Source organism: Fringilla coelebs, assembly GCF_963513975.1.
Source record: "Fringilla coelebs genome assembly, chromosome: 3".
NCBI classification, from domain to species: Eukaryota; Metazoa; Chordata; class Aves; order Passeriformes; family Fringillidae; genus Fringilla; species Fringilla coelebs.
In genome coordinates, this window is record NC_140030.1 from 2,144,730 (window position 1) to 2,171,605 (window position 26,876).

Sequence of the window (26,876 nt, forward strand, 5' to 3'; positions counted from 1 at the left end):
ACAACCCCAATGGACAATCCCAATGGACAATCCCCATGGGCAATCCCAATGAGTGACCGCAATGGATGTTCCCAATGAACAATCCCAATGGATGTTCCCAATGAACAATCTCTATGGACAATCCCAATGGATGTTCCCAACAGACAATCCCAATGGACAATCCCAATGTATGTTCCCAATGGATAATTCCCATGGACAATCCCAATGGACAATCCCAATGGACAATCCCAATGGATGTTCCCAATGGACAATCCCAATGGACAATCCCAATGTATGTTCCCAATGGATAATTCCCATGGACAATCCCAATGGACAATCCCAATGGACAATTCCAATGGACAATCCCAATGAGTGACTCCAATGGACAATCCCCATGGACAATCCCAATGGACAATTCCGAAGGACAGTCCCAACGGACAAGCCCAATGGAAAATGCCAATGGATGATTCCATTGGACAATCCCAATGGACAATGCCAATGGATGTTCCCAATGGAGGATTCCAAAGGATAAATCCAATGGACAATCCCAGTAATTGACCCCAATGGACAATCCCAATGGAAAATGTCAATGAATGATTCCATTGGACAATCCCAATGGACAATCCCAATGAGTGACCCCAATTGATGTTCCGAATGGACAATCCCAATGGGCAATCCCAATGGGCAATCCCTATGGACAATCCCAATGGATGTTCCGAATGGACAATCCCAATGGACAATCCCAATGGACAATCCCAATGGATGTTCCCAATGGACAATCCCTATGGACAATCCCAATGGGCAATCCCTATGGACAATCCCAATGGATGTTCCCAATGGACAATCCCAATGGACAATTCCCATGGACGATCCCAATGGACAATCCCAATGGGCAATCCCAAAGGACAATCCCCACAGACAATCCCAATGGACAATCCCAATGGACAATTCCCATGGACGATCCCAATGGACAATCCCAATGGACAATTCCCATGGACAATCCCAATGCACAATCCCAATGGAAAATGCCAATGCACAATCCCAATGGACAATCCCAATTGAAAATGCCAATGGACAATCCCAATGGACAATCCCAATGGGCAATCCCAATGGACAATCCCAATGGGCAATCCCAATGGGCAATCCCAATGGACAATTCCCATGGACAAATCCCAATGGACAATCCCAATGGACAATCCCAATGGACATTCCCATGGACAATCCCAATGGACAACCCCAATGGACAATTCCCATCGTTGTTCCCAATGGATGTTCCCAATGGACAATTCCCAATGGATGTTCCCAAAGGACGATCCCCACGGACAATCCCAACGTTCCCTTCCCGAGGGTGACCCCGCCGTCCCCCAGGGGCCCTTCCGGGGCCGTTCCCTCACCCGTTATTCCCGACGTTCCCGGCCTGCCAGGATTTCAGCTCCGGCGATTGGTAGCCGGGCGCGGGCGGCGCCGGCGGCAGCTGGGGCGACACCAGGGGGCTGCTGGGGCTGAGCGCCGGCGCGAATCCCGACGGATCGCTCTGCTGAGCCAGCCCTGGGAATGCCGGCATGGGGTCACCGCCCACCCGCCGGGAATTCTCCCCCAGATTCCCGAATTTCCCACCCCCATCCCGGAGATTCCCGGCGAGGATTTGGGGGTCTTGGCTTGGGTGGGAGGGGAGGTGGAATTCCCATCCCGGTCCCATCCTGACACTTCCGTGATCCCGGCGTGCTCCAAAAGTTTCTAGGGATTCCCTGGGAATTCCAGCCCGGCCAGGAATTCCTTCCCAAATCCCATTTCCCCTTTCCCAGGAAATTCCCTCCATTCCCAGCCCAGCCAGGAATTCCTTCCCAAATCCCATTTCCCCTTTCCCAGGGAATTCCCTCCATTCCCAGCTCAGCCAGGAATTCCTTCCCAAATCCCATTTCCCCTTTCCCAGGGAATTCCCTCCATTCCCAGCCCAGCCAGGTATTCCTTCCCAAATCCCATTTCCCCTTTCCCAGGGAATTCCCTCCATTCCCAGCCCAGCCAGGGATTCCTTCCCAAATCCCATTTCCCCTTTCCCAGGGAATTCCCTCCATTCCCAGCCCAGCCAGGAATTCCTTCCCAAATCCCATTTCCCCTTTCCCAGGAAATTCCCTCCATTCCCAGCTCGCTCAGCCAGGAATTCCTTCCCAAATCCCATTTCCCCTTTCCCAGGGAATTCCCTCCATTCCCAGCTCTCCCTGGGATTGGATCCAGCCCCATCCCGACTGCTCTCCGGGAAGGAATTTCGGGAATTCCCTGGGAATTCAGGACTCCAGGCAGGGTCTCCCTTCCCTTTTCCATCCCTGAATCCCATATAAATCCCTGGGGATGGATCCTGAGTGTCCTGGATCCCAGAATCCCGGAATGGTTTGGGATTATGGGATCCACGGACCCTCAATCCCATCCCAACCCCAAAATCCCAGGATTTTCCAGCCTCTCCTCGGACACTCCCAGGGATTCTCTGGGAATTCTTTTCCAGCCCCTCCCAGCCAGGAATTCCCAAAATTCCTCCCCAGTCTCCTCTTCCATTCCCACTTTTCCAACCCTTCCCATTCCCATCCTCGGGAATCTCCTTCCCGTTCCCTCCCAGCTCCTGAATATCCCAAATGTTCAGAATATCCCAGATATCCCAAAGGATCCCAAATATCCTGAATGTCCCAAATATCCCAAATATCCCGAATATCCCAAAGGATCCCAAATATCCTGATTATCCCAAATATCCCAAATGCCCCAAATATCCTGAATATCCCAAATACCCCAAATATCCCAAAGGATCCCAAATATCCTGAATATCCCGAATATCCCAAATGCCCCAAATATCCCGAATGTCCCGAAGGATCCCAAATATCCTGAATATCCAGAATATCCCAAATATCCAGAATACCCCCAAATATCCCAAATATCCTGATGATCCTGAACATCCCAAATACCCCAAACATCCCAAGCACCCCAAATGTCCTGAACGTCCCAAATGTCCTGAATGCCCAGAATATCCCAAATATCCTAAATACCCCAAACACCAATGAATCCTTGACCCCAAATATTGGAAGAGGTTCCCGAATACCCCAAATATCCCGAATATTCCGAATATCCCAAATACCCCAAATGCCTTGAACACCCCAAACACCCTGGATCCCCCAAATATCCCAAATACCCCAAATACTCCAACTAACCCAAATATCCCAAATACCCCAAAAACCCCAAATACCCCAAATACCCTGAATACCCCAAACACCCCAAATACCCCAAATACCCCAAACACCCTGAATCCCCCAAACACCCCAAACACCCTGAACACCCCAAACATCCCAAACACCCTGAATCCCCCAAACACCCCAAACACCCTGAATCCCCCAAACACCCCAAATATCCCAAATACACCAAACATTCTGAATCCCCCAAATATCCCAAACACCCCAAACACCCCAAATCCCCCAAACACCCCAAACACCCCAAACACCCTGAATACCCCAAACACCCTGAATCCCCCAAACACCCCAAATCCCCCAAACACCCCGAAAACCCCAAATCCCCCAACACCTCAAATATCCCAAACACCCCAAACACCCCAAATATCCCAAACACCCCAGACCCCCCAAACACCCTGAATTCCCCAAACACCCCAAATGACCTGAATCCTCCAAACACCCAAACACCCCCAATACCCCAAACACCCTGAATCCCCCAAACACCCTGAATCCCCCAAACACCCCAAACACCCCAAATCCCCCAAACACCCCAAACATCCCAAACACCCCAAACACCCTGAATCCCCCAAACACCCCAAATCCCCCAAACACCCTGAATCCCCCAAACACCCCAAACTCCCCAAACACCCTGAATCCCCCAAACACCCCAAACACCCCAATCACCCCAAACACCCTGAATCCCCCAAACACCCCAAAAACCCCAAACACCCCAAATCCCCCAAACCTCCCAAACACCCCAAACCCCCCAAACACACCAAACACCCTGAATACCCCAAACACCCCAAATGACCGGAATACCCCAAACACCCCAAACACCCTGAACGCCCCAAATCCCCCAAAACCCCCCAAACATCCCAAACACCCCAAACACCCTGAATCCCCCAAACACCCTGAACGCCCCAAATCCCCCAAACCCCCCAAACATCCCAAACACCCCAAACACCCCAAACACCACCAATACCCCAAACACCCCCCGCACCCCCATTCCCCCGTACCTGCCCCCGGGTACTGGAAGAGGTTCTGCTGCATGCCCGCCGGGCCCATCCCTCCTCCGAAGGGCGCCGCCGCCGCCGTCGCCGCCATCACCCCGCGACCCCCGAGCCCCCCGCGGGTCCCCAGCGCCGCCTCGGGGCCGCCGAACGCGGCCGCGCCGCCGCCGCCGCCGCCGCTCGTACCGTAACCGGGGGGGAAGGGGAACTGCTGCTGCTGCGCCGGGCCCTGGGGCAGCCGGGGGGTGCCCATGGGGGTCCCCAAGGGGGTCCCCAGGGCGGAATTCCCGAAATTCTGCTGCTGCTGCTGCTGCTGCTGCTGCTGCTGGCGCATGAGGAGGGCGCGCTGCTGCATCAGCTGCCGCTGGCGGTGCTGCTGGCTGTAGAGCTCCCGCTGCCGCTGCGCCAGCATCTGGGCGTTCAGGGGGGGCTGAGGGGAGAGAGGGGGTCGGGGGTGAGCAGCAGACCCCACAAAAATGAAATCCGGAATTGCATCCCGGGATCGGGCTCGGGTGGGGTTCGCGAGAGTTTTGCAGGATGGGCGAAGTTCGGATTGCAAATTAAAATTCATGGCTGAAAGTTGTTCCAAAATCTAAATCTCAAATCAAAAATTCATCCCTAAAAGCCATCCCAAACTTGAAATCCCAAATCAAAAATCCATCACTAAAACCTGTCCCGAAACCTAAATCCCAAATCAAAATCCATCCCTATAACCCATCCCAAACCCCAAACCCCAAATCCCAAATCAAAAATCCACGCCTAAAAAATTCTCCTAAAAGCTGTCCCAAAACCTAAATCGCAAATCAAAAATCCACCCCTAAAACCCATCCCAAACTCAAAATCCTAAATCAAAAATCCATCCCTAAAAGTCACCCTAAAACCCAAATCCCAAATCAAAATCCATCCCTATAACCCATCCCAAACTTGAAATCCCAAATCAAAAATCCACCCCTAAAACCCATCCCAAACTCAAAATCCCAAATCAAAAATCCACCCCTAAAACCTTTCCCAACCCCAAATGCCAAATCAAAAATCCATCCCTAAAAGCCATCCCGAACCCCAAACCCCAAATCAAAAATCCATCCCTAAAAGCCATCCCAAACTCGAAATCCCAAATCAAAAATCCATCCCTAAAACCCATCCCAAACCCCAAATCCCAAATCAAAAATCCGCTCCTAAAAGCTGTCCCAAACTCGAAATCCCAAATCAAAAATCCATCCCTAAAACCTATTCCTAAAAGCTGTCCCAAACCCCAAACACCAAATCCCAAATCAAAAATCCATCCCTAAAACCTGTTCCTAAAAGCTGTCCCGAGACCCAAATCCCAAATCAAAAATCCACTCCTAAAAGCCATCCCAAACCCCAAATGCCAAATCATAACTTCACCCCCTAAAACCCATCCCAAACCCCAAACCCCAAACCCCAAACCCCAAATCCAAAAATCCCAAATCAAAAATCCATCCCTAAAACTTGTCCCAAACCCCAAATCCCAAATCAAAAACCCACCCCTAAAACCTGTTCCTAAAAGCTGTCCCGAAACTAAATCCCAAATCAACAGTGCATCCCTAAAAGCCATCCCACACCCCAAAAGCCAAATCAAAAATCCACCCCTAAAACCCATCCCTGACCCCAAACCCCAAATCAAAAATCCACGCCTAAAAAATGTTCCTAAAAGCCATCCCAAACCCCAAATCCCAAATCAAAAATCCATCCCTAAAAGCCATCCCAAACCCCAAACCCCAAATCCCAAATCAAAAATCCATCCCTAAAAGCCATCCCAAACCCCAAACCCCAAATCCCAAATCAAAAATCCACCCCTAAAACCTGTTCCTAAAAGCTGTCCCAAAACCTAAATCCCAAATCAAAAACCCATCCCAAACCTCAAATCCCAGATCAAAAATCCACCCCTAAAACCCATCCCAAACCCAAACCCAGAAATCCCAAATTTTCCCAAACCCCCAATTCCAAATCCCCCCATGCTCACCTGGGGATCCTTGGGGTTGATGTTTTCCATCCATCCCCAAATCCCAAACCAAAAATCCATCCCAAATTCCAAATCCCAAACCCCAAATTCCCCCCAAAAAAACCCATAAAAGCCCCGTGTTACCTGCAGCTGCTGATGCTGTGGGATCCCAGCACGCAGGGAGAGCCCAAACCCCAAACATCCCAAAACCCAAACACCCCAAACACCCCAAACAAACCCCATAACCCCATAAAAACCCCATAAAAACCCCATAAAGACCCCATAAATTCCCCGTGGTTACCTGTGGCTGCGGCTGCTGCTGCTGCGGGATCCCGGCGCGCAGCGAGAGCCCAAACCCCAAACACCCCAAACAAACCCCAAACCCCCAAACAAACCCCATAAAAACCCCATAAAAACCCCAAACAAACCCCAAAAAAACCCCATAACCACCCCAAAACCCCGTTGTTACCTGTGGCTGCGGCTGCTGCTGCTGCGGGATCCCGGCGCGCAGCGAGAGCCCAAACCCCAAACACCCCAAACCCCAAACAAACCCCAAACATCCCAAACAAACCCCAAACTCCCCAAACCCCAAACACCCCAAAACACCCCAAAACCCCATAAAAACCCCAAAACCACCCCATAAACCCCGCGGTTACCTGGGGCTGCGGCTGCTGCTGCTGCGGGATCCCGGGGCGCAGCGAGAGCCCAAACCCCAAACACCCCAAACATCCCAAACAAACCCCAAACAAACCCCAAACACCCCAAACCCCAAACACCCCAAACACCCCAAACACCCCATTAAGACCCCAAACACCCCAATCCCCGAACACCCCAAACAAACCTCATAAAACCCCATAACCACCCCACAAACCCCATAAATCCCCCGTTGTTACCTGCGGCTGCGGCTGCTGCTGCTGTGGGATCCCGGCGCGCAGCGAGAGCCCAAACCCCAAACACCCCAAACCCCAAACACCCCATTAAGACCCCAAACACCCCAAACCCCAAACACCCCACAAACCCCAAAACCCCAAACAAACCCCATAAAACCCCAAAAAAACCCCATAAACACCCCACAAACCCCATAAATCCCCTTTGTTACCTGCGGCTGCGGCTGCTGCTGCTGCGGGATCCCGGCGCGCAGCGAGAGCCCAAACCCCAAACACCCCAAACACCCCAAACCTCAATCCCCAATCCCCGAACACCCCAAAACCCCAAACAAACCCCATAAAACCCCCAAACAAACCCCATAACCACCCCATAAATCCCCCTTTGTTACCTGTGGCTGCTGCTGCTGCTGCGGGATCCCGGCGCGCAGCGAGAGCCCAAACCCCAAACACCCCAAACCCCAAACACCCCATAAAGACCCCAAACACCCCAAACCCCACAAACCCCAAAACCCCAAACAAACCCCATAAAAGCCCCATAAAAACCCCATAACCACCCCATAAACCCCTTTGTTACCTGCGGCTGCTGCTGCTGCTGCGGGATCCCGGCGCGCAGCGAGAGCCCAAACCCCAAACACCCCAAACAAACCCCAAACACCCCAAACCCCAAACACCCCAAACACTCCAAACCAACCCCAAACACCCCATAAAAACCCCATAAACACCCCAAACAAACCCCATAAAACCCCATAAATCCCCCGTTGTTACCTGGGGCTGCGGCTGCTGCTGCTGCGGGATCCCGGTGCGCAGCGAGAGCCCAAACCCCAAACACCCCAAACACCAAACACCCCATTAAGACCCCAAACACCCCAAACCCCAAACACCCCAAAACCCCATAAAAACCCTATAAAGACCCCAAACAAACCCCATAAATCCCCCGTTGTTACCTGTGGCTGCGGCTGCTGCTGCTGCGGGATCCCGGCGCGCAGCGAGAGCCCAAACCCCAAACACCCCAAACCCCAAACACCCCAAACCCCAAACATCCCAAACACCCCAAACAAACCCCAAACTCCCCAAACCCCAAACACCCCAAAACCCCATAAAAACCCCAAACAAACCCCATAAATCTCCCGTTGTTACCTGCGGCTGCTGCTGCTGCTGCGGGATCCCGGCGCGCAGCGAGAGCCCAAACCCCAAACAAACAAACCCCAAACACCAAACCCCAAACAAACCCCAAACACCCCAAACACCCCAAACCCCGAACATCCCAAACAAACCCCAAACACCCCAAACAAACCCCAAACAAACCCCATAAAAACCCCATAAAGACCCCATAAATCCCCTTTGTTACCTGTGGCTGCGGCTGCTGCTGCTGCGGGATCCCGGCGCGCAGCGAGAGCCCAAACACCAAACACCCCAAACCCCAAACACCCCAAACACCCCAAACAAACCCCAAACACCCCAAACCCCAAACACCCCAAACAAACCCCAAAACCCCAAACAAACCCCAAACAAACCCCATAAATCCCCGTTGTTACCTGTGGCTGCGGCTGCTGCTGCTGCGGGATCCCGGCGCGCAGCGAGAGCCCAAACCCCAAACACCCCAAACCCCAAACACCCCATTAAGACCCCAAACACCCCAAATCCCGAACACCCCAAACAAACCCCAAAACCCCATAAAAACCCCATAACCACCCCATAAATCCCCTTTGTTACCTGCGGCTGCGGCTGCTGCTGCTGCGGGATCCCGGCACACAGCGAGAGCCCAAACCCCAAACACCCCAAACCCCAAACACCCCAAACCCCAAACACCCCAAACACCCTAAACACCCCAAACACCCCAAACCCCAAACACCCCAAACCTCAATCCTCAATCCCAAAACCCCATAAAAACCCCATAAAACCCCAAACAAACCCCATAAATCCCCCGTGGTTACCTGTGGCTGCGGCTGCTGCTGCTGCGGGATCCCGGCGCGCAGCGAGAGCCCAAACCCCAAACACCCCAAACCCCAAGCACCCCAAACACCCCAAATCTCAATCCTCAATCCCTAAACACCCCAGACACCCCAAACAAACCCCATAAAACCCCAAACAAACCCCATAAATCCCCCGTTGTTACCTGCGGCTGCTGCTGCTGCTGCGGGATCCCGGCGCGCAGCGAGAGCCCAAACCCCAAACACCCCAAACCCCAAACACCCCAAACAAACCCCAAACTCCCCAAACCCCAAACACCCCAAAACCCCATAAAAACCCTATAAAGACCCCAAACAAACCCCATAAATCCCCCTTTGTTACCTGTGGCTGCTGCTGCTGCGGGATCCCGGCGCGCAGCGAGAGCCCCACGGGCGCCCCGAAGTGTCCCAGCAGCGCCGCCTGGCGGTTCTGCTGCAGCAACTGCACCAAACAGCGCCCACGGCGGTGGGGCCGCGGTTATGGGGCGGCTATGGGGTTTCTATGGGGTTTCTATGGGGTTTCTATGGGGTTGTATGGGGTTCTAGGGTTTGTATGGGGTTTCTATGGGGTTTGTTATAGGGTTATGGCGTTTCTATGGGGGTTATGGCGTTTCTATGGGGTTTCATGGGGTTTCTATGGGGTTACGGGGTTTCATGGGGTTTCTATGGGGTTTCTGTGGGGTTATGGGGTTTCTATGGGATTTCTATGGGGTTTTATGGTGTTTGTATGGGATTTGTTATGGGATTTTTTGGGGTTTTTAATGGGGTTTCGATGGGGCTTGCATGGGGTTTGTATGGGGCTATGGGGTTTCTATGGGGTTTTATGGGGTTTCTATAGGGTTATGTGGTTTGTTATGGGGTTTCTATGGGGTTTGTTATGGGGTTATGGCGTTTCTATGGGGTTTGTATGGGGTTTGTATTGGGTCTGTATGGCGTTATGGGGTTTCTATGGGGTTTCTATGGGGTTTGTATGGGGTTTTATGGGGTTGGTTATGAGGTTGGTTATGAGGTTTATTATGGGGTTATGGGGTTTGTATGGGGTTTATGGGGTTTCTATGGGGGTTATGGGGTTTCTATGGGGTTTGTTATGGGGTTATGGGGCTGCTATGGGGTTTGTTATGGGGTTTGTATGGGGTTTCTATGGGGCTTGTGTTAGGTTTGTATGGGGTTTGTACGGGGTTTGTATGGGGTTATGGGGTTATGGGGTTATGGGGTTTGGGGTTTCTATGGGGTTTCTATGGGGTTATGGGGTTTGTATGGGGTTATGGGGTTCTATGGGGTTATGGGGTTTCTATGGGGTTGGTTATGGGGTTGTATGGGGTTTCTATGGGGTTTCTATGGGGTTTCTATGGGGTTATGGGGCTGCTATGGGGTTTCTATGGGGTTATGGGGTTTCTATGGGGTTGGTTATGGGGTTGTATGGGGTTTCTATGGAGTTTCTATTGGGTTTCTATTGGGTTTCTATGGGGTTTCTATGGGGTTTCTATGGGGTTATGGGGTTTCTATGGGGTTATGGGGTTGCTATGGGGCTATGGGGCTGCTATGGGGCTATGGGGTTGTATGGGGTTATGGGGTTTGTATGGGGTTATGGGGCTGGTATGGGGCTGCTATTGGGTTATGGGGTTTCTATGAGGTTATGAGGTTTGTTATGGGGTTTCTATGGGGTTTCTATGGGGTTTGTTATGGGTTTATGGCGTTTGTATGGGGTTTGTGTGGGTTTTGTTATGGGGTTATGGAGTTATGGGGTTTCTATGGGGGTTCTATGGGGTTATGGGGTTGTTATGGGGTTATGGGGTTTCTATGGGGTTTCTATGGGGTTTCTATGGGGTTTGGTTTCTTAGGGGTTTATGGGGTTTCTATGGGGTTTATGGGGTTTCTGTGGGGTTTCTCTGGGGTTTTATGGGGTTTTATAGGGTTTGTTATGGGGTGACATCGTGTTTCTATGGGGTTTGGTTTCTATGGGGCTTATGGGGTTTTATAGGGTTTATTATGGGGTGACATGGGGTTTCTATGGGGTTTTTAATGCAGTTTTATGGGGTTTTTTATGGGTTTTAATGGGATTTTTGGGGGTCTTTTTTTGGGAGGGCTTTTTGGGTGGGATTTTTTGGGGTGGGATTTTTGGGGTGGGATCTTTTTGGGATTTTTCAGTTGGGATTTTTTTGGGTGGGATTATTTGGGGGGTTTTTTGAGGTGGGATTTTTTGGGGTGGGATTTTTTGGGTGGGATTTTTTGGGATGGGATTTTTTGGGATGAGATTTTTTGGGATGAGATTTTTCAGGGTGGGATTTTTTGGGGTTTTTTTTGGGGAGCTTTTTATTTGGATGGGATTTTTTTGAGATGGCATTTTTTTAGGATTTTTTTTCTGGGTAGGATTTTTTGAGGTGAGATTTTTAGGGGTTTTTTTGGGTAGGATTTTTTTGGGATTTTTTTTTTTTATGGGATTTTTTAGGGTGGGATTTTTTTGGGGAATTTTTGGGTGGGATTTTTTAGGGGTTTTTTTTTGGGGTGGGATTTTATTTGGGATTATTTGGGGGGTTTTTTGGGGTGGGATTTTTTGGGGTTTTTTTTTTTTTTGGATGGGATTTTTTTAGGGTTTTTTTTCTGGATAGGATTTTTTTTGAGGTGGGATTTTTAGGGTTTTTTTTTGGTATGATTTTCTTGGGATTTTTTTTTTTTATGGGATTTTTTGGGGTGGAATTTTTTGGGTGGGATTTTATGGGGTTTTTTGGTGTGGGATTATTTGGGGTTTTTTTGGGGGGGGGATTTTTTTGGATAGGATTTTTTGGATGGGATTTTTTGGGGGGGATTTTTTGGGGGGATTTTTTGGGGGGGGCTTTTTATTTGGATGAGATTTTTTCAGATGGGATTTTTTGGGGTGGGATTTTTTGGGTGGGATTTTTTGGGGGGTTTTTTTGGGTGGGATTCTTTGGGGTGGGATTTTTTGGGGGGCTTTTTTTGGGGGGATTTTTTGTGGTGGGATTTTATGTGATGGGATTTTTTGAGAATGGATTTTTTGGGGGATTTTTTTGGGGGTGGGATTTTTTTGGGGTGGGATTTCTTTGGTGAGATTTTTTTTCAGATGGGTTTTTTGGGGTGGGATTTTTTGGGGTGGGATTTTTTGAGGTGGGATTTTTTAGGGTGGGATTTTTTTGATGGGATTTTTTGGGTGGGATTTTTTTGGGGGGGATTTTTTGGGGGGCTTTTTTTGGGGGGATTTTTTGTGGTGGGATTTTTTTTGGATGGGATTTTTTTGGGGTTGGATTTTTTAGGGGTTTTTTTTCGGACAGAATATTTTTAAGGTGGGATTTCTTGGGGTGGGATTTTTTTGGGGGCTTTTTTTTGGGGTGGGATTTTTTGGGGTGGGATCTTTTTGGGATTTTTCTTGGATGGGATTTTTTGGGTGGGATTTTTTTGGGATTTTTCTTGGATGGGATTTTTTGGGTGGGATTTTTTTGGGACTTTTCACTGTGGAATTTTTTGAGGTGGGATTTTTTTTTAATGGGATTTTTTGGGGATTTTTTTCTTGATGCGATTTTTTGAGGAGGGTTTTCTTTTGGATGGGATTGTTTTGGGGATTTTCTGGTGGGATTCTTTGGGGTGGGATTTTTTGGGGTGGAATTTTTTAGCTAGGATTTTTTTTGATGGATTTTTTGGGACGGGATTTTTTGGGATGGGATTCTTTGGGGTGAGATTTTTGTGGGGATTTTTTAGGGGTTTTTTTTCAGACAGGATTTTTTCCGACAGCATTTTTTCCACTACAATCTTTAGGATTTTTCCATCCCCCATTTTCCCCACGTGAATTTCCTTTTCAGCTTTCATTCCTCCCCTCTCCTCTCACCTGCTGCTGTCCCTGCAGGCGCTGCTGCAGCTGCAGCCGCAGCTGGTTGGGCGCACCCGGCGGCCGCCCCAACCCCGGCCGCGCCATGCCCAGCGCCGCCGCCGCCCCGCCGCTGTTCTGGAACGTTCCACGAGCCGCACCGCCGGGAGGAGCAGCAGGAGGAGGAGGAGGAGGAGGAGGAGGAGCGGGGACGGCGCCGAAGGGCGGCGGCTTCTGCCGCAGGATGGGCGGGAAGGCGGCGGGAGGGGCCGAGGAGGAGGAGGAGGAGGAGGAGGAAGGAGGGAAGGGCTGGGGGAAGATGCCGGGTTTGGGCTCCAGGAGCAGCGGGGGAGGCGGAGCCGGGGCCGGGTGGGGCTGGAAGCGATCGCTCAGAGCGTCCAGGCCGCCGCCCTGCGGGGGGAAATCCCGGTGAGAGGAGGGGAAGGTCGGGAATCTCATCCTGGAAGGGTCGGGAATCTCATCCTGGAATTGCTCCCGAGGCCAGAAGGGCTCCAGAGTGGGAGCCATAAAGTGGCTTGGAGCACAAAATCCCTTTGGAGCCCGAAATCCCATTGGAATCCATCCCCAAATCCCATTGAAATCCCATCCCTAAATCTGCTTGGAGCCCAAAATCCCATTGGAATGCCATCCCCAAAATCCCATTGAAATCCCATCCCAAAATCTGCATGGAGCCCAAATTCCATTGGAATCCCATCCCAAAACCACCTTGGAGCCCGAAATCCCATTGAAATCCCATCCCTAAAGCTGCCTGGAGCCCAAATCCCATTGAAATCCATCCCCAAAATCCCATTGAAATCCCACCCCAAAATCTGCCTGGAGCACAAAATCCCATTAAAATCCCATCCCTAAATCTGCTTGGAGCCCGAAATCCCATTGAAAGCCCATCCCCAAAATCCCATTGAAATCCATCCCGAAGTCCCTTTGGAGCCCCAAATCTCCTTGGGATCCCATCCCCAAATCCCTTTGGAATCCCATCCCTAAATCTGCTTGGAGCCCAAAATCCCTTTGGAATCCCATCCCAAAATCCCTTTGGAGCCCAAAATCCCATTGGAATCCATCCTAAATCTGCTCGGAGCCCAAAATCTCCTTGGGATCCCATCCCTAAATCTCCTTGGAGCCCAAAATCCCATTGAAATCCATCCCAAAATCCCATTGAAATCCCATCCCTAAATCTGCCTGGAGCCCAAAATCCCATCAAAATCCCACCCCAAAATCTGCTTGGAGCCCAAAATCCCGTTGAAATCCCATCCCAAAATCCCATTGATCCCAAAATTCCTTTTAAATCCCATCCCAAAGTCCCTTTGATCCCAAAATCCCACTGAAATCCATTCCAAAATCCCATTGAAATCCTATCCCAAAATCCCATCGAAATCCCATCCCCAAAATCCCATTGAAATCCCATCCCAAAATCCCTTTGGAGCCCAAAATTCCTCTAAAAATCTCATCCCCAAACCACCTTGGAGCCCAAAATCCCATTGGAATCCCATCCCTAAATCTGCTTGGAGCCCAAAATCCCATTGAAATTCCATCCTAAAATCCTATTGAAATCCCATGCCAAAATCCCATTGAAATCCATCCCAAAATCCCATTGAAATCCATCCCAAAATCCCATTGAAATCCATCCCGAAATCTGCTTGGAGCCCAAAATCCCATTGAAATCCCATTGAAATCCCATCCCAAAATCCCATCTAAATCCATCCCGAAATCTGCTTGGAGCACAAAATCCCATTGAAATCCATCCCAAAATCCCACTGCAATCCATCCTGAAATCCCACTGAAATCCATCCCAAAATCCCATTGAAATCCCATCCCAAAATCCCATTGATCCCAAAATTCCTTTTAAATCCCATCCCAAAGTCCCTTTGATCCCAAAATCCCACTATAATCCATCCCAAAATCCCATTGAAATCCATCCCAAAATCCCATTGAAATCCCATCCCAAAATCCCATCGAAATCCATCCCAAAATCCCTTTGGAGCCCAAAATTCCTCTAAAAATCTCATCCCCAAACCAACTTGGAGACCAAAATCCCATTGGAATCCCATCCCTAAATCTGCTTGGAGCCCAAAATCCCATTGAAATTCCATCCTAAAATCCTATTGAAATCTTGCCCCAAAATCCCATTGCAATCTCACCCCAAAATCCCATTGAAATCCCATCCCAAAATCCCTCTGGATCCCAAAATCCCACTGAAATCCATCCCAAAATCCCACTGAAATCCATCCCAAAATCTGCTTGGACCCCAAAATCCCATTGAAATCCATCCCCAAAATCCCATTGAAATCCCATCCCAAAATCCCATTGAAATCCATCCCAAACTCCCTTTGGAGCCCAAAATTCCTCTAAAATCTCATTCCAAAACTACCTTGGAGCCCAAAATCCTATTGAAATCCCATCCCAAAATCCCATTGAAATCCCATCCCAAAATCCCATTGAAATCCCATCCCAAAATCCCTTTGGAGCCCAAAATTCCTCTAAAAATCTCATCCCCAAACCACCTTGGAGCCCAAAATCCCATTGAAATCCCATCCCTAAATCTGCTTGGAGCCCAAAATTCCATTGAAATCCATCCCAAAATCCCTTTGGAATCCCATCCCAAAATCTCCTTGGAGCCCAAATCCCATTGAAATCCATCCCCAAAATCACCTTGGAGCCCAAAATCCAATTGGAATCCCATCCCAAAATTCCTCTAAAATCCCATCCCAAAATCCCTTTGGAGCCCAAAATCCCATTGAAATCCATCCCGAAATCCCATTGGAATCCATCCCCAAAATCCCATTGAAATCCATCCCCAAAATCCCATTGAAATCCATCCCAAAATCTGCTTGGAGCCCAAAATCCCATTGAAAGCCCATCCCAAAATCACCTTGGAGCCCGAAATCCCATTGAAATCCCACCCCTAAATCTGCCTGGAGCCCAAAATCCCATCAAAATCCTATCCCTAAAGCTGCTTGGAGCCCAAAATCCCATTGAAATCCATCCCAAAATCCCATTGGAATCCATCCCAAAATCTGCTTGGAGCCCAAAATCCCATTGAAATCCATCCCAAAATCCCTTTGGAGCCCAAAATTCCTTTTAAATCCCATCCCAAAGTCCTTTTAATCCCAAAATCTGCTTGGAGCCCAAAATCCCATTGAAATCTCATCCCAAAATCCCTTTGGAGCCCAAATCCCATTGAAATCCATCCCAAAATCCCTTTGGAGCCCAAATCCCATTGAAATCCATCCCAAAATCTGCTTGGAGCCCAAAATCCCATTGAAATCTCATCCCAAAATCCCTTTGGAGCCCAAATCCCATTGAAATCCATCCCAAAATCCCTTTGGAGCCCAAATCCCATTGAAATCCATCCCAAAATCTGCTTGGAGCCCAAAATCCCATTGAAATCTCATCCCAAAATCCCTTTGGAACCCAAATCCCATTGAAATCCCATCCCAAAATCCCTTTGGAGCCCAAATCCCATTGAAATCCATCCCAAAATCTGCTTGGAGCCCCAAATCCCATTGAAATCCCATCCCAAAATTCCCTTGAAATCCCATCCCAAAATCCCTTTGGAGCCCAAACTCCCATTGAAATCCCATCCCAAAATCCCATCCCAAAATCCCATTGAAATCCAATCCCAAAATCTGCCTTGGAGCCAAAATCCCATTGAAATCCATCCCAAAATCCCACTGAAATCCATCCCAAAATCCCATTGAAATCCATCCCAAAATCCCATTGAAATCCCATCCCAAAATCCCTTTGGAATCCCATCTTAAACTCCCTTTGATCCCAAAATCTCTTTGGGATCCCATCCCAAAATCCCTTTAGAGTCCAAAATCCCACTGAAATCCCATCCCTAAATCTCCTTGGAGCCAAAATCCCATTGAAATCCATCCCCAAAATCACCTTGGAGCCCAAAATCCTATTGGAATCCCATCTCAAAATTCCTCTAAAATCCTATCCCAAAATCACTTTGGAGCCCAAAATCCCATTGGAATCCATCCCGAAATCCCATTGAAATCCATCCCAAAATCCCACTGAAATCCCATCCCAAAATCTCCTTGGAGCCCAAAATCCCATTGAAATCCCATCCCAGAATTTGCTTGGAGCCCAAATCCCATTGGAATCCCATCCCAAAATCCCATTGAAATCCCATTGAAAATCCCATTGAAATCCATCCCAAAATCCCATTGAAATCCTATCCCAAAACCATCTTGGAGCCCAAAATCCCATTGGAATCCCATCCCCAAATCCCTTTGGATCCCAAAATTCCTTTTAAATCCCATCCCAAAATCCCTTTAATCCCAAAATCTCCTTGGGATCCATCCCAAAGTCCCTTTGATCCCAAAATCCCTTTGGATCCCAAAATCCCAGTTTTTCACAATTCCAGAAGGTTCTCTCCCCCTGTCCCACCTGCACCAGTTTGTCGATGCCGAGGGCGCGGTCGATCTCGGCCAGCTCCGTCTCGTCGCGGCCGCTCAGGAAGGAGACGAGCTGCTCCAGCAGCGCCTTCTCCTCGCTGCGACCCTCGGGGCCTCCCGGGGGGCACAGCAGCAGCTCCTCCAGGGGACAGGGCCTGGAAAAATCTGGGAATTAACCTCTGGAAAAGTGGGAATTAACTCCTGGAAAAATGGGAATGGGAGATGGGAAAAATCGACAAATGAAATCTGGGAATTCTCCTCGCTGCGGCCCTCGGAGCTGCTGGGTGGGCACAGCAGCAGCTCCTCCAGGGGGCAGGGCCTGGAAAAAATGGGAATTAACTCCTGGAAAAGTGGGAATTATTCACTGGAAAAATGGGAATTAACACCTGGAAAAATGGGAATGGGAGCCTGGAAAAATGGGGGAAAATCTCCAAGGGAAATCTGGGAATTCTCCTCGCTGCGAACCTCGGAGCTGCCAGGGGGCACAGCAGCAGCTCCTCCAGGGGACAGGGCCTGGGGAAAAATGGGAATTAACCTCTGGAAAAGTGGGAATGGGAGCCTGGAAAATTGGGAATTATTCAGTGGGAAAATCGATAAATGAAATCTGGGAATTCTCCTCGCTGCGGCCCTTGGAGCTCCCGGGGGGGCACAGCAGCAGCTCCTCCAGAGGGCAGGGCCTGGAAAAATCTGGGAATTAACTCCTGGAAAAGTGGGAATGGGAGCCTGGAAAAGTGGGAATTAACTCCTGGAAAAATGGGAATTATTCAGTGGGAAATCTGGGAAAAATCGATAAATGAAATCTGGGAATTCTCCTCGCTGCAGCCCTCGGGGCCTCCTGGGGGGCACAGCAGCAGCTCCTCCAGAGGACAGGGCCTGGGGAAAAATGGGAATAAAAATGGGAATAAACCCCTGGAAAAGTGGGAATTATTCACTGGAAAAATGGGAATTATTTATTGGGAAAATCTGGGAAAAATTCCCAAGGGAAATCTGGGAATTCACTCCTGGAATTCTCCTCGCTGCGGCCCTCGGAGCCTCCTGGGGGGCACAGCAGCAGCTCCTCCAGGGGGCAGGGCCTGGAAAAATCTGGGAATTAACCCCTGGAAAAGTGGGAATTAACAACTGGAAAAGTGGGAATTAACTCCTGGAAAAATGGGAATGGGAGATGGGAAAAATCGACAAATGAAATCTGGGAATTCTCCTCGCTGCGGCCCTCGGACCCGCCCGGGGAGCACAGCAGCAGCTCCTCCAGGGGACAGGGCCTGGAAAAAATGGGAATTAACCCCTGGAAAAGTGGGAATCAACCCCTGGAAAAGTGGGAATTCATCATTGGAAAAATGGGAATGGGAGCCTGGAAAAATGGGGAAAAATGTCCCAGGGAAATCTGGGAATTCTCCTCGCTGCGAACCTCGGAGCCTCCTGGGGGGCACAGCAGCAGCTCCTCCAGGGGGCAGGGCCTGGGGAAAATGGGAATTAACTCCTGGAAAAGTGGGAATGGGAGCCTGGAAAAGTGGGAATTCACACCTGGAAAAATGGGAATTATTCAGTGGGAAATCTGGGAAAAATCGACAAATGAAATCTGGGAATTCTCCTCGCTGCGGCCCTCGGAGCTGCCAGGGGGGCACAGCAGCAGCTCCTCCAAGGGGCAGGGCCTGGGGAAAAATGGGAATAAACTCCTGGAAAAGTAGGAATGGGAGCCTGGAAAAGTGGGAATTAACCCATGGAAAAATGGGAATGGGAGCCTGGGAAATCTGGGAAAAATGCCCAAAGGAAATCTGGGAATTCTCCTCACTGCGGCCCTCGGAGCTGCCCGGGGGGCACAGCAGCAGCTCCTCCAGGGGACAGGGCCTGGGGAAAATGGGAATTAACCTCTGGAAAAGTGGGAATTAACCCCTGGAAAAATGGGAATTATTCACTGGGAAATCTGGGAAAAATCGACAAATGAAATCTGGGAATTCTCCTCGCTGCGAACCTCGGAGCTGCCGGGGGGCACAGCAGCAGCTCCTCCAGGGGACAGGGCCTGGGGAAAAATGGGAATAAACTCCTGGAAAAATGGGAATGGGAGCCTGGAAAAGTGGGAATTAACCCATGGAAAAATGGGAATGGGAGCCTGGGAAATCTGGGAAAAATGCCCAAAGGAAATGTGGGAATTCTCCTCGCTGCGAACCTCAGAGCTGCTGGGCGGGCACAGCAGCAGCTCCTTCAGTGGGCAGGGCCTGGGGAAAATGGGAATAAAAATGGGAATAAACTCCTGGAAAAGTGGGAATTAACCCCTGGAAAAATGGGAATTAATCACTGGAAAAATGGGAATTAATCAGTGGGAAAATCTAGGAAAAATGCCCAAGGGAAATCTGGGAATTCACTCTTGGAATTCTCCTCGCTGCGAACCTCGGAGCTGCCCGGGGGGCACAGCAGCAGCTCCTCCAGGGGGCAGGGCCTGGGGAAAAATGGGAATAAAATGGGAATAAACTCCTGGAAAAGTGGGAATTATTCCCTGGAAAAATGGGAATTAATCAGTGGGAAAATCTGGGAAAAATGCCCAAGGGAAATCTGGGAATTCACTCCTGGAATTCTCCTCGCTGCGAACCTCGGAGCTGTCTGGGGGGCACAGCAGGAGCTCCTCCAGGGGGCAGGGCCTGGAAAAATCTGGGAATTAACCTCTGGAAAAGTGGGAATGGGAGCCTGGAAAAGTGGGAACTATTAACTGGGAAAATGGGAATTATTCACTGGAAAAATGGGAATTATTCATTGGGAATAAATGGGGAAAATGCCCCAGGGAAATCTGGGAATTCTCGCTGCAGCCCTCGGGAAAACCCTTGGGAATTCTGGGGAAAGCTTCAGGAATTTTGGGAAAAACCCTCTGGAATTTTGGGAAGAATCCTCAAAAACCCTCAGGAATGTTGGGAAAATGCTGGAGAATTTGGGAAAAATCCTTGGGATGTTCGGGACAATTTGGGGAAAAGTCTCAGGAATTTTGGGCAAATCCTTGGGAATTTGGAAAAAATCCCTCTGGAATTTTGGGAAGAATCCTGAAAAACCCTCGGGAATTTTGGGGAAAATCCCTCTGGAATTTTGGGAAAAACCTTTGGGAATTTTGAGGAAATTTTAGGAAAAATCTTTTGGAATTTTGGGAAGAATCCTAAAAACCCTTGGGAATTTTGGGAAAAACTTTGGAGAATTTTGGGAAAAATCCTCAAAAACCCTCGGGAATTTTGGGAAAACCTTTCGGAATTTTGGGGAAAATCCTCAGAAATCCTCAGGAATTTTGAGGAAATCCTTGGAAAATTTGGGGAAAATCCCTCTGGAATTTTGGGAAAAATTCCTTTGGAATTTTGGGGAAAACCTTGGGAATTTTGGGAAAAATCCTCAAGAACTTTGGGAAAATTTGGGGAAAACTCTCAGGAATTTTGGGCAAATCCTTGGAAAATTTGGGGGAAAATCCCTCTGGAATTTTGGGAAAAACTTTGGAGAATTTTGGGATGAATCCTCAAAAACCCTCGGGAATTTTGGGCAAACCTTTGGGAATTTTGGGGAATTTTGAGGAAAACTTTTGGGAATTTTGAGGAAAAATCCTCAAAAACCCCTCAGGAATTTTGGGAAAACCCTTTGGGAATTTTGAGGAATTTTTAGGAAAAATCTTTTAGGAATTTGGGAAAATCCTGAAAAACCCTTGGGAATTTTGAGGAAAATCCCTCTGGAATTTTGGGGAAAATCCTCAAGAATTTTTCAGAAACACCCTCAGGAATTTTGGGAAAAATCCGCAAAAACCCTTGAAAATTTTGGGAAACCCTTGGGAAATTTTGGGAAACCCTTGGGAATTTTTGGGAGAAATCCTCAGGAATTTTGGGAAGAATCCTCAAATACCCTTGGGAATTTTGGGCAAAACCTTTGGGAATTTGGGGGAATTTTGAGGAAAACCCTTGGGAATTTTGGGAGAAATCCTCAAAAATCTTCAGGAATTTTGGGAAAAAACCTTGGGATTTTTTGGGAAAATTTAGGGAAAACTCTCAGGAATTTTGGGCAAATCCTTGGAAAATTTGGGGGAAAATCCCTCTGGAATTTAGGGAAAAACCTTTGGGAATTTTGGGAAGAATCCTGAAAAACCCTCAGGAATGTTGGGAAAACCTTTGGGAATTTTGGGGAATTTTGAGGAAAAACCTTTGGGAACTTTGAGGAATTTTTAGGAAAAATCTTTTAGGAATTTGGGAAAATCCTGAAAAACCCTTGGGAATTTTGAGGAAAATCCCTCTGGAATTCTGGGAGAAATCCTCAAGAATTTTTCAGAAACACCCTCAGGAATTTTGGGAAAAATCCTCAAATACTCTTGGGAATTTTGGGCAAAACCTTTGGGAATTTTGGGGAATTTTGAGGAAAACCCTTGGGAATTTTGGGAGAAATCTTCAAAAATCTTCAGGAATTTTGGGAAAAAGCCTTGGGATTTTTTGGAAAATTTGGGGAAAACTCTCAGGAATTTTGGGCAAATCCTTGGAAAATTTGGGGAAAATCCCACTGGAATTTAGGGAAAAACTTTGGAGAATTTTGGGAAGAATCCTCAAAAACCCTCGGGAATGTTGGGAAAACCCTCGGGAATTTTGGGGAATTTTGAGGAAAAACCTTTGGGAATTTTGGGAAAAATCCTCAAAAATCCTCGGGAATTTTGGGAAAACACTTTGGGAATTTTGAGGAATTTTTAGGAAAAATCTTTTAGGAATTTGGGAAAATCCTGAAAAACCCTTGGGAATTTTGAGGAAATCCCTCTGGAATTTTGTGACAAATCCTCAGGAATTTTTCAGAAGCACCCTCAGGAATTTTGGGAAGAATCCTCAAAAACCCTTGGAAATTTTGGGAAAACCTTTGGAAATTTTGGGAAACCCTTGGGAAATTTTGGGAGAAATCCTCAGGAATTTTGGGAAAAATCCTCAGGAATTTTGGGAAAAAATCCTCAAATACCCTTGGGAATTTTGGGGAATTTTGAGGAAAACCCTTGGGAATTTTGGGAAAAATCCTCAAAAACCCCTCAGGAATTTTGGGAAAATACTAGGAAAATTTGGGAAAAATCCCTCTGGAATTTTGGGAGAAATCCTCAAGAATTTTTCAGAAACACCCTCAGGAATTTTGGGAAAAATCCTCAAATACCCTCGAGAATTTTGGGAAAACCTTTGGGAATTTTGGGGAATTTTGAGGAAAAACCTTTGGGAATTTTGAGGAAAAATCCTCAAAAACTCCTCAGGAATTTTGGGAAAACCCTTTGGGAATTTTGAGGAATTTTGAGGAAAAACCTTTTGGAATTTTGGGAAGAATCCTCAAAAACCCTTGGGAATTTTGAGGAAAATCCCTCTGGAATTTTGTGACAAATCCTCAGGAATTTTTCAGAAGCACCCTCAGGAATTTTGGGAAAAATCCTCAAAAACCCTCGGGAATTTAGGGAAAAACTTTGGAGAATTTTGGGAAGAATCCTCAAAAACTCCTTGGGAATTTTGGGAAAAATCCTCCAAAATCCTCAGGAATTTTGGGAAAAATCCCTCTGGAATTTTGGGAAAAACCTTTGGGAATTTTGAGGAATTTTTAGGAAAAACCTTTTGGAATTTTGGGAAGAATCCTGAAAAACGCTTGGGAATTTTGGGAAAAACTTTGGAGAATTTTGGGAAGAATCCTCAAAAACCCCTTGGAATTTTGGGGAATTTTGGGAAAACCTTTGGGAATTTTGGGAAAAACCCTCAAAAATCCTCAGGAATTTTGGGAAAATTTCTCTGGAATTTGGGAAAAATTTCTCGGGAATTTTGGGGAAAACCTTGGGGAATTTTGGGAGGAAATTCAGAAAAAAATAGGGAAATTTCAAAAAAAATCCTCAGGAATTTTGGGCAAATCCTTGGGAATTTTGGGGAAAAATCCTCAAAAACTCTCAGGAATGTTGGGCAATTTTGGGAAAAATCCTCAAGAACTTTGGGAAAATTTTAGGAAAACTCTCAGGAATTTTGGGCAAATCCTTGGAAAATTTGGGGAAAATCCCTCTGGAACTTTGGGAAAATCCCTCTGGAATTTAGGGAAAAACTTTGGAGAATTTTTGGGAAGAATCCTCAAAAAACCCTCAGGAATTTTGAGGAAAAACCTTTGGGAATTTTGGGAATAATCCTCAAAAATCCTTGGGAATTTGGGCAAACCTTTGGAATTTTGGGAGAAAATCGTCAGAAATCCTCAGGAATTTTGGGAAAAATCCTCAAAAACCCCTCAGGAATTTGGGAAAATTTGGGGAAAAACCTTTGGGAATTTGGGGAATTTGGGAAAAACCTGGAGAATTTTGAGAAAGCAGCAGGAATTTTGGTAAGAATCCTCAGAAATCCTCAGGAATTTTGGGAAAATCCCTCTGGAATTTGGGAAAAAATTTCTCTGGAATCTGGGAAAAATTTCTCTGGAATTTTGGGGAAAACCTTTGGGAATTTTGAGGAATTTTTAGGAAAAATCTTTTGGAATTTTGGGAAGAATCCTAAAAATCCTTGGAAATTTTGAGGAAAAACCTTTGGGAATTTTGGGAAAAATCCTCAAAAATCCTTGGGAATTTTGGGAAAAAATTGGGAGAATTTTGGGAAAAACTTTGGAGAATTTTGGGAAGAATCCTCAAAAACCCTTGGGAATTTTGGGAATAATCCTCAAAAATCCTTGGGAATTTTGGGAAAAACTTTTGGGAATTTAGGAAAACCCTCGGGAATCCCGGGGAAGGTTGAGGAATTTCCGGAATGTTCCGGATCCCCACCCCCCATCACTCACTCGTCGGCGCGGGCGGGGCCGGGCCAGGGCAGCGGCTCCGGGAGGGCCCCGAGGGCGTCGGGAACGGCGGCGGCGGCGTCCAACTCGGGCAGCGCTGCGGGAAAAGGGGAAAAAGGGGAAAAAAGGGAAAAAAAGGGATGGGATTGAGGAATGACGGGGGACCAGGGGGGATTGGGGGGGGTTTGGGGGGATTTTTGGGATTTTTGGGGTTTTTTGGGGGGTTTTTTGGGGTTTTGGGGGATTTTGGGGGGATTTTTGGGGGAATTTTGGGGGTTTTTTAGGGGTTTTGGGGGATTTTTAGGGGGTTTTAGGGGAATTTTTGGGAATTTTTGGGGAATTCAGGGGATTTTTGGGGAGGTTTTAGAGGAATTTTTGGGGATTTTTTGGGAATTCAGGGGATTTTTGGGAAGGTTTTAGAGGAATTTTTGGGGACTTTTTGGGGGATTCAGGAGATTTTTGGGGAGATTTTGGGGGGATTTTTGGGAATTTTTTGGGAATTCAGGGAATATTAGGGGGGATTTTTTGGGGATTCAGGGGATTTTTGGGGAGGTTTTTAGGGGAATTTTTGGGGAGGTTTAAGGGGAATTTTTGGGAATTTTTTGGGAATTCAGGGGATTTTTGGGGGGTTTTAGGGGATTTTTTGGGAAAATTTTGGGAATTCAGGGGATTTTTGGGGAGGTTTAAGGGGAATTTTGAGGATTTTTTGGGGATTCAGGGGATTTTTGGGGGGTTTTAGGGGGATTTTGGGGAATTTTTGGGTGATTTTTGGGGGGTTTTAGGGGAATTTTTGGGGAGGTTTTAGGGGGATTTGGGGGAATTTTTGGGGAATTTTTGGGGAGGTTTTAGGGGAATTTTGGGGATTTTTGGGGGATTTTTGGGGGGTTTTAGGGGGATTTTGGGGAATTTTTGGGGAATTTTTGGGGGGTTTTAGGGGGATTTTGGGGACTTTTGGGGGGATTTTTGGGGGGTTTTAGAGGAATTTTTTGGGAATTTTTTGGGAATTCAGGGGATTTTTGGGGAGGTTTTAGAGGAATTTTTGGGGAATTTTTGGGAATTTTTGGGAATTCAGGGATTTTTGGGGAGGTTTAAGGGGAATTTTTGGGGAGGTTTTAGGGGAATTTTTGGGAATTTTTGGGAATTCAAGGAATTTTGGGGAGGTTTACGGGAATTTTTGGAGAGGTTTTAGGGGGATTTTTGGGGATTTTTGGGGAATTCAGGGGATTTTTGGAGGATTTTGGGGGAGGTTTTAGGAGGATTTTTGGGAATTTTTTTGGAATTCTGGGGATTTTGGGGGGATTTTTGGGGAGGTTTTAGGGTAATTTTTGGAGAGGTTTTAGGGGGATTTTTCGGAATTTTTTTGGGAATTCAGGGGATTTTTGGGGAAATTTTAGGGTGATTTTTTGGCAGGTTTTAGGGGGATTTTGGGGGAGGTTTCAGGGGAATTTTTGGGAAGTTTTTTGGGAATTTGGGGCATTTTTTTGGGGATTCCCATACCTGAGGGGGCCCTGGAGGCCGTGCTGGGCTGCAGGGGCGTCACTCCGGAGTCAATCCCGGGAATCGGAGCCGATTTTTCCAGGGAAGGGAGGAGCTGATCCAGCTGCTCCAGCTCGGCTGAGAACTGTGGGAAAAGAGGGGAAAAGTTTGGGATTAGGGGGGAAAAAATCCCAGGAAAAATGGGGAAAAATTCTGGGATCGGGTGGGGAAAATCTGGGATAAGGCAGGAAAAAATCTGGGATCACACAGGAAAAATTCTGGGATAAGGCAGGAAAAACATCTGGGATCAAAAAAGAAAAATTCTGGGATTGGTCAGGAAAAATTCTGGGATTGGTCAGGAAAAATTCTGGGATAAGGCAGGAAAATATCTGGGATCAGCTGGGAAAAATCTTGGGATCAGGTGGGAAAAATTCTGGAATAAGGCAGGAAAAAATTCTGGGATTAACTGGGAAAAATTCTGGGATCAGGTGGGAAAAAATCTGGGAATAAAGTGGGAAAAACTGGGATTAGCTGGGAAAAACTGGGATTAGCTGGGAAAAATCTTGGGATTGGTCAGGAAAAATTCTGGGATCAAACAGGAAAAATTCTGGGATCAGCTGGGAAAAATCTTGGGATTGTTCAAGAAAAATTTTGGGATCAAGCAAGAAAAATTCTGGGCTCAGACAGGAAAAATCCTGGGATCAGCTGGGAAAAAATCTGGGATTAACCAGGAAAAATTCTGGGATAAGGCAGAAAAAAATTCTGGGATTAACTGGGAAAAATTCTGGGATCAGGTGGGAAAAAATCTGGGATCAAACGGGAAAAATTCTGGAATTGGCTGAGAAAAAATCTGGGAATAAACTTGGAAAATTTCTGGGATTAGCTGGGAAAAATCTTGGGATCGGTCAGGAAAAATTCTGGGATAACGCAGGAATAATTCTGGGATCAGCTGGGAAAAATCTTGGGATTGTTCAAGAAAAATTCTGGGATCAAGCAAGAAAAATTCTGGGATCAGACAGGAAAAATTCTGGGATTAACTGGGAAAAATTCTGGGATTAACTGGGGAAAATTCTGGGATCATGTGGGAAAAAATCTGGGATCAAACAGGAAAAATTCTGGGATAAGGCAGGAAAAACCTGGGATTAGATGGGAAAAATCTTGGGATTGGTCAGGAAAAATTTTGGGATCAAACAGGAAAAAATCTGGGATAAGGCAGGAAAAACATCTGGGATAAGGCAGGAAAAATTCTGGGATTAACTGGGAAAAATTCTGGGATCATGTGGGAAAAAATCTGGGATTAAACAGGAAAAATCTTGGGATCAGGTAGGAAAAAATCCAAGAAAAAAATGGGAGAAATTCTGGGATCAGGTGGGAAAAAATCTGGGATTAGGTGGGAAAAATCCCGG

At 47.4% G+C, this 26,876-nt stretch overlaps 1 protein-coding gene across 1 annotated transcript in view; it reads right to left on the minus strand.

Moving 5' to 3' along the window:
- Positions 1–26,876, minus strand: part of NCOA1 (nuclear receptor coactivator 1) — a gene marked incomplete at both ends in the record, with an annotated part of 93,103 nt that overhangs the window by 7,291 nt on the left and 58,936 nt on the right. Inside the window, 7 exons of the mRNA XM_084201652.1 lie at positions 1,374–1,527; positions 4,205–4,628; positions 9,341–9,439; positions 12,836–13,225; positions 17,228–17,390; positions 23,998–24,091; positions 25,492–25,615. Of these exons, the coding sequence (XP_084057778.1) occupies positions 1,374–1,527; positions 4,205–4,628; positions 9,341–9,439; positions 12,836–13,225; positions 17,228–17,390; positions 23,998–24,091; positions 25,492–25,615 (1,448 nt within the window). The remainder of the gene's footprint in view (positions 1–1,373; positions 1,528–4,204; positions 4,629–9,340; positions 9,440–12,835; positions 13,226–17,227; positions 17,391–23,997; positions 24,092–25,491; positions 25,616–26,876) is intronic.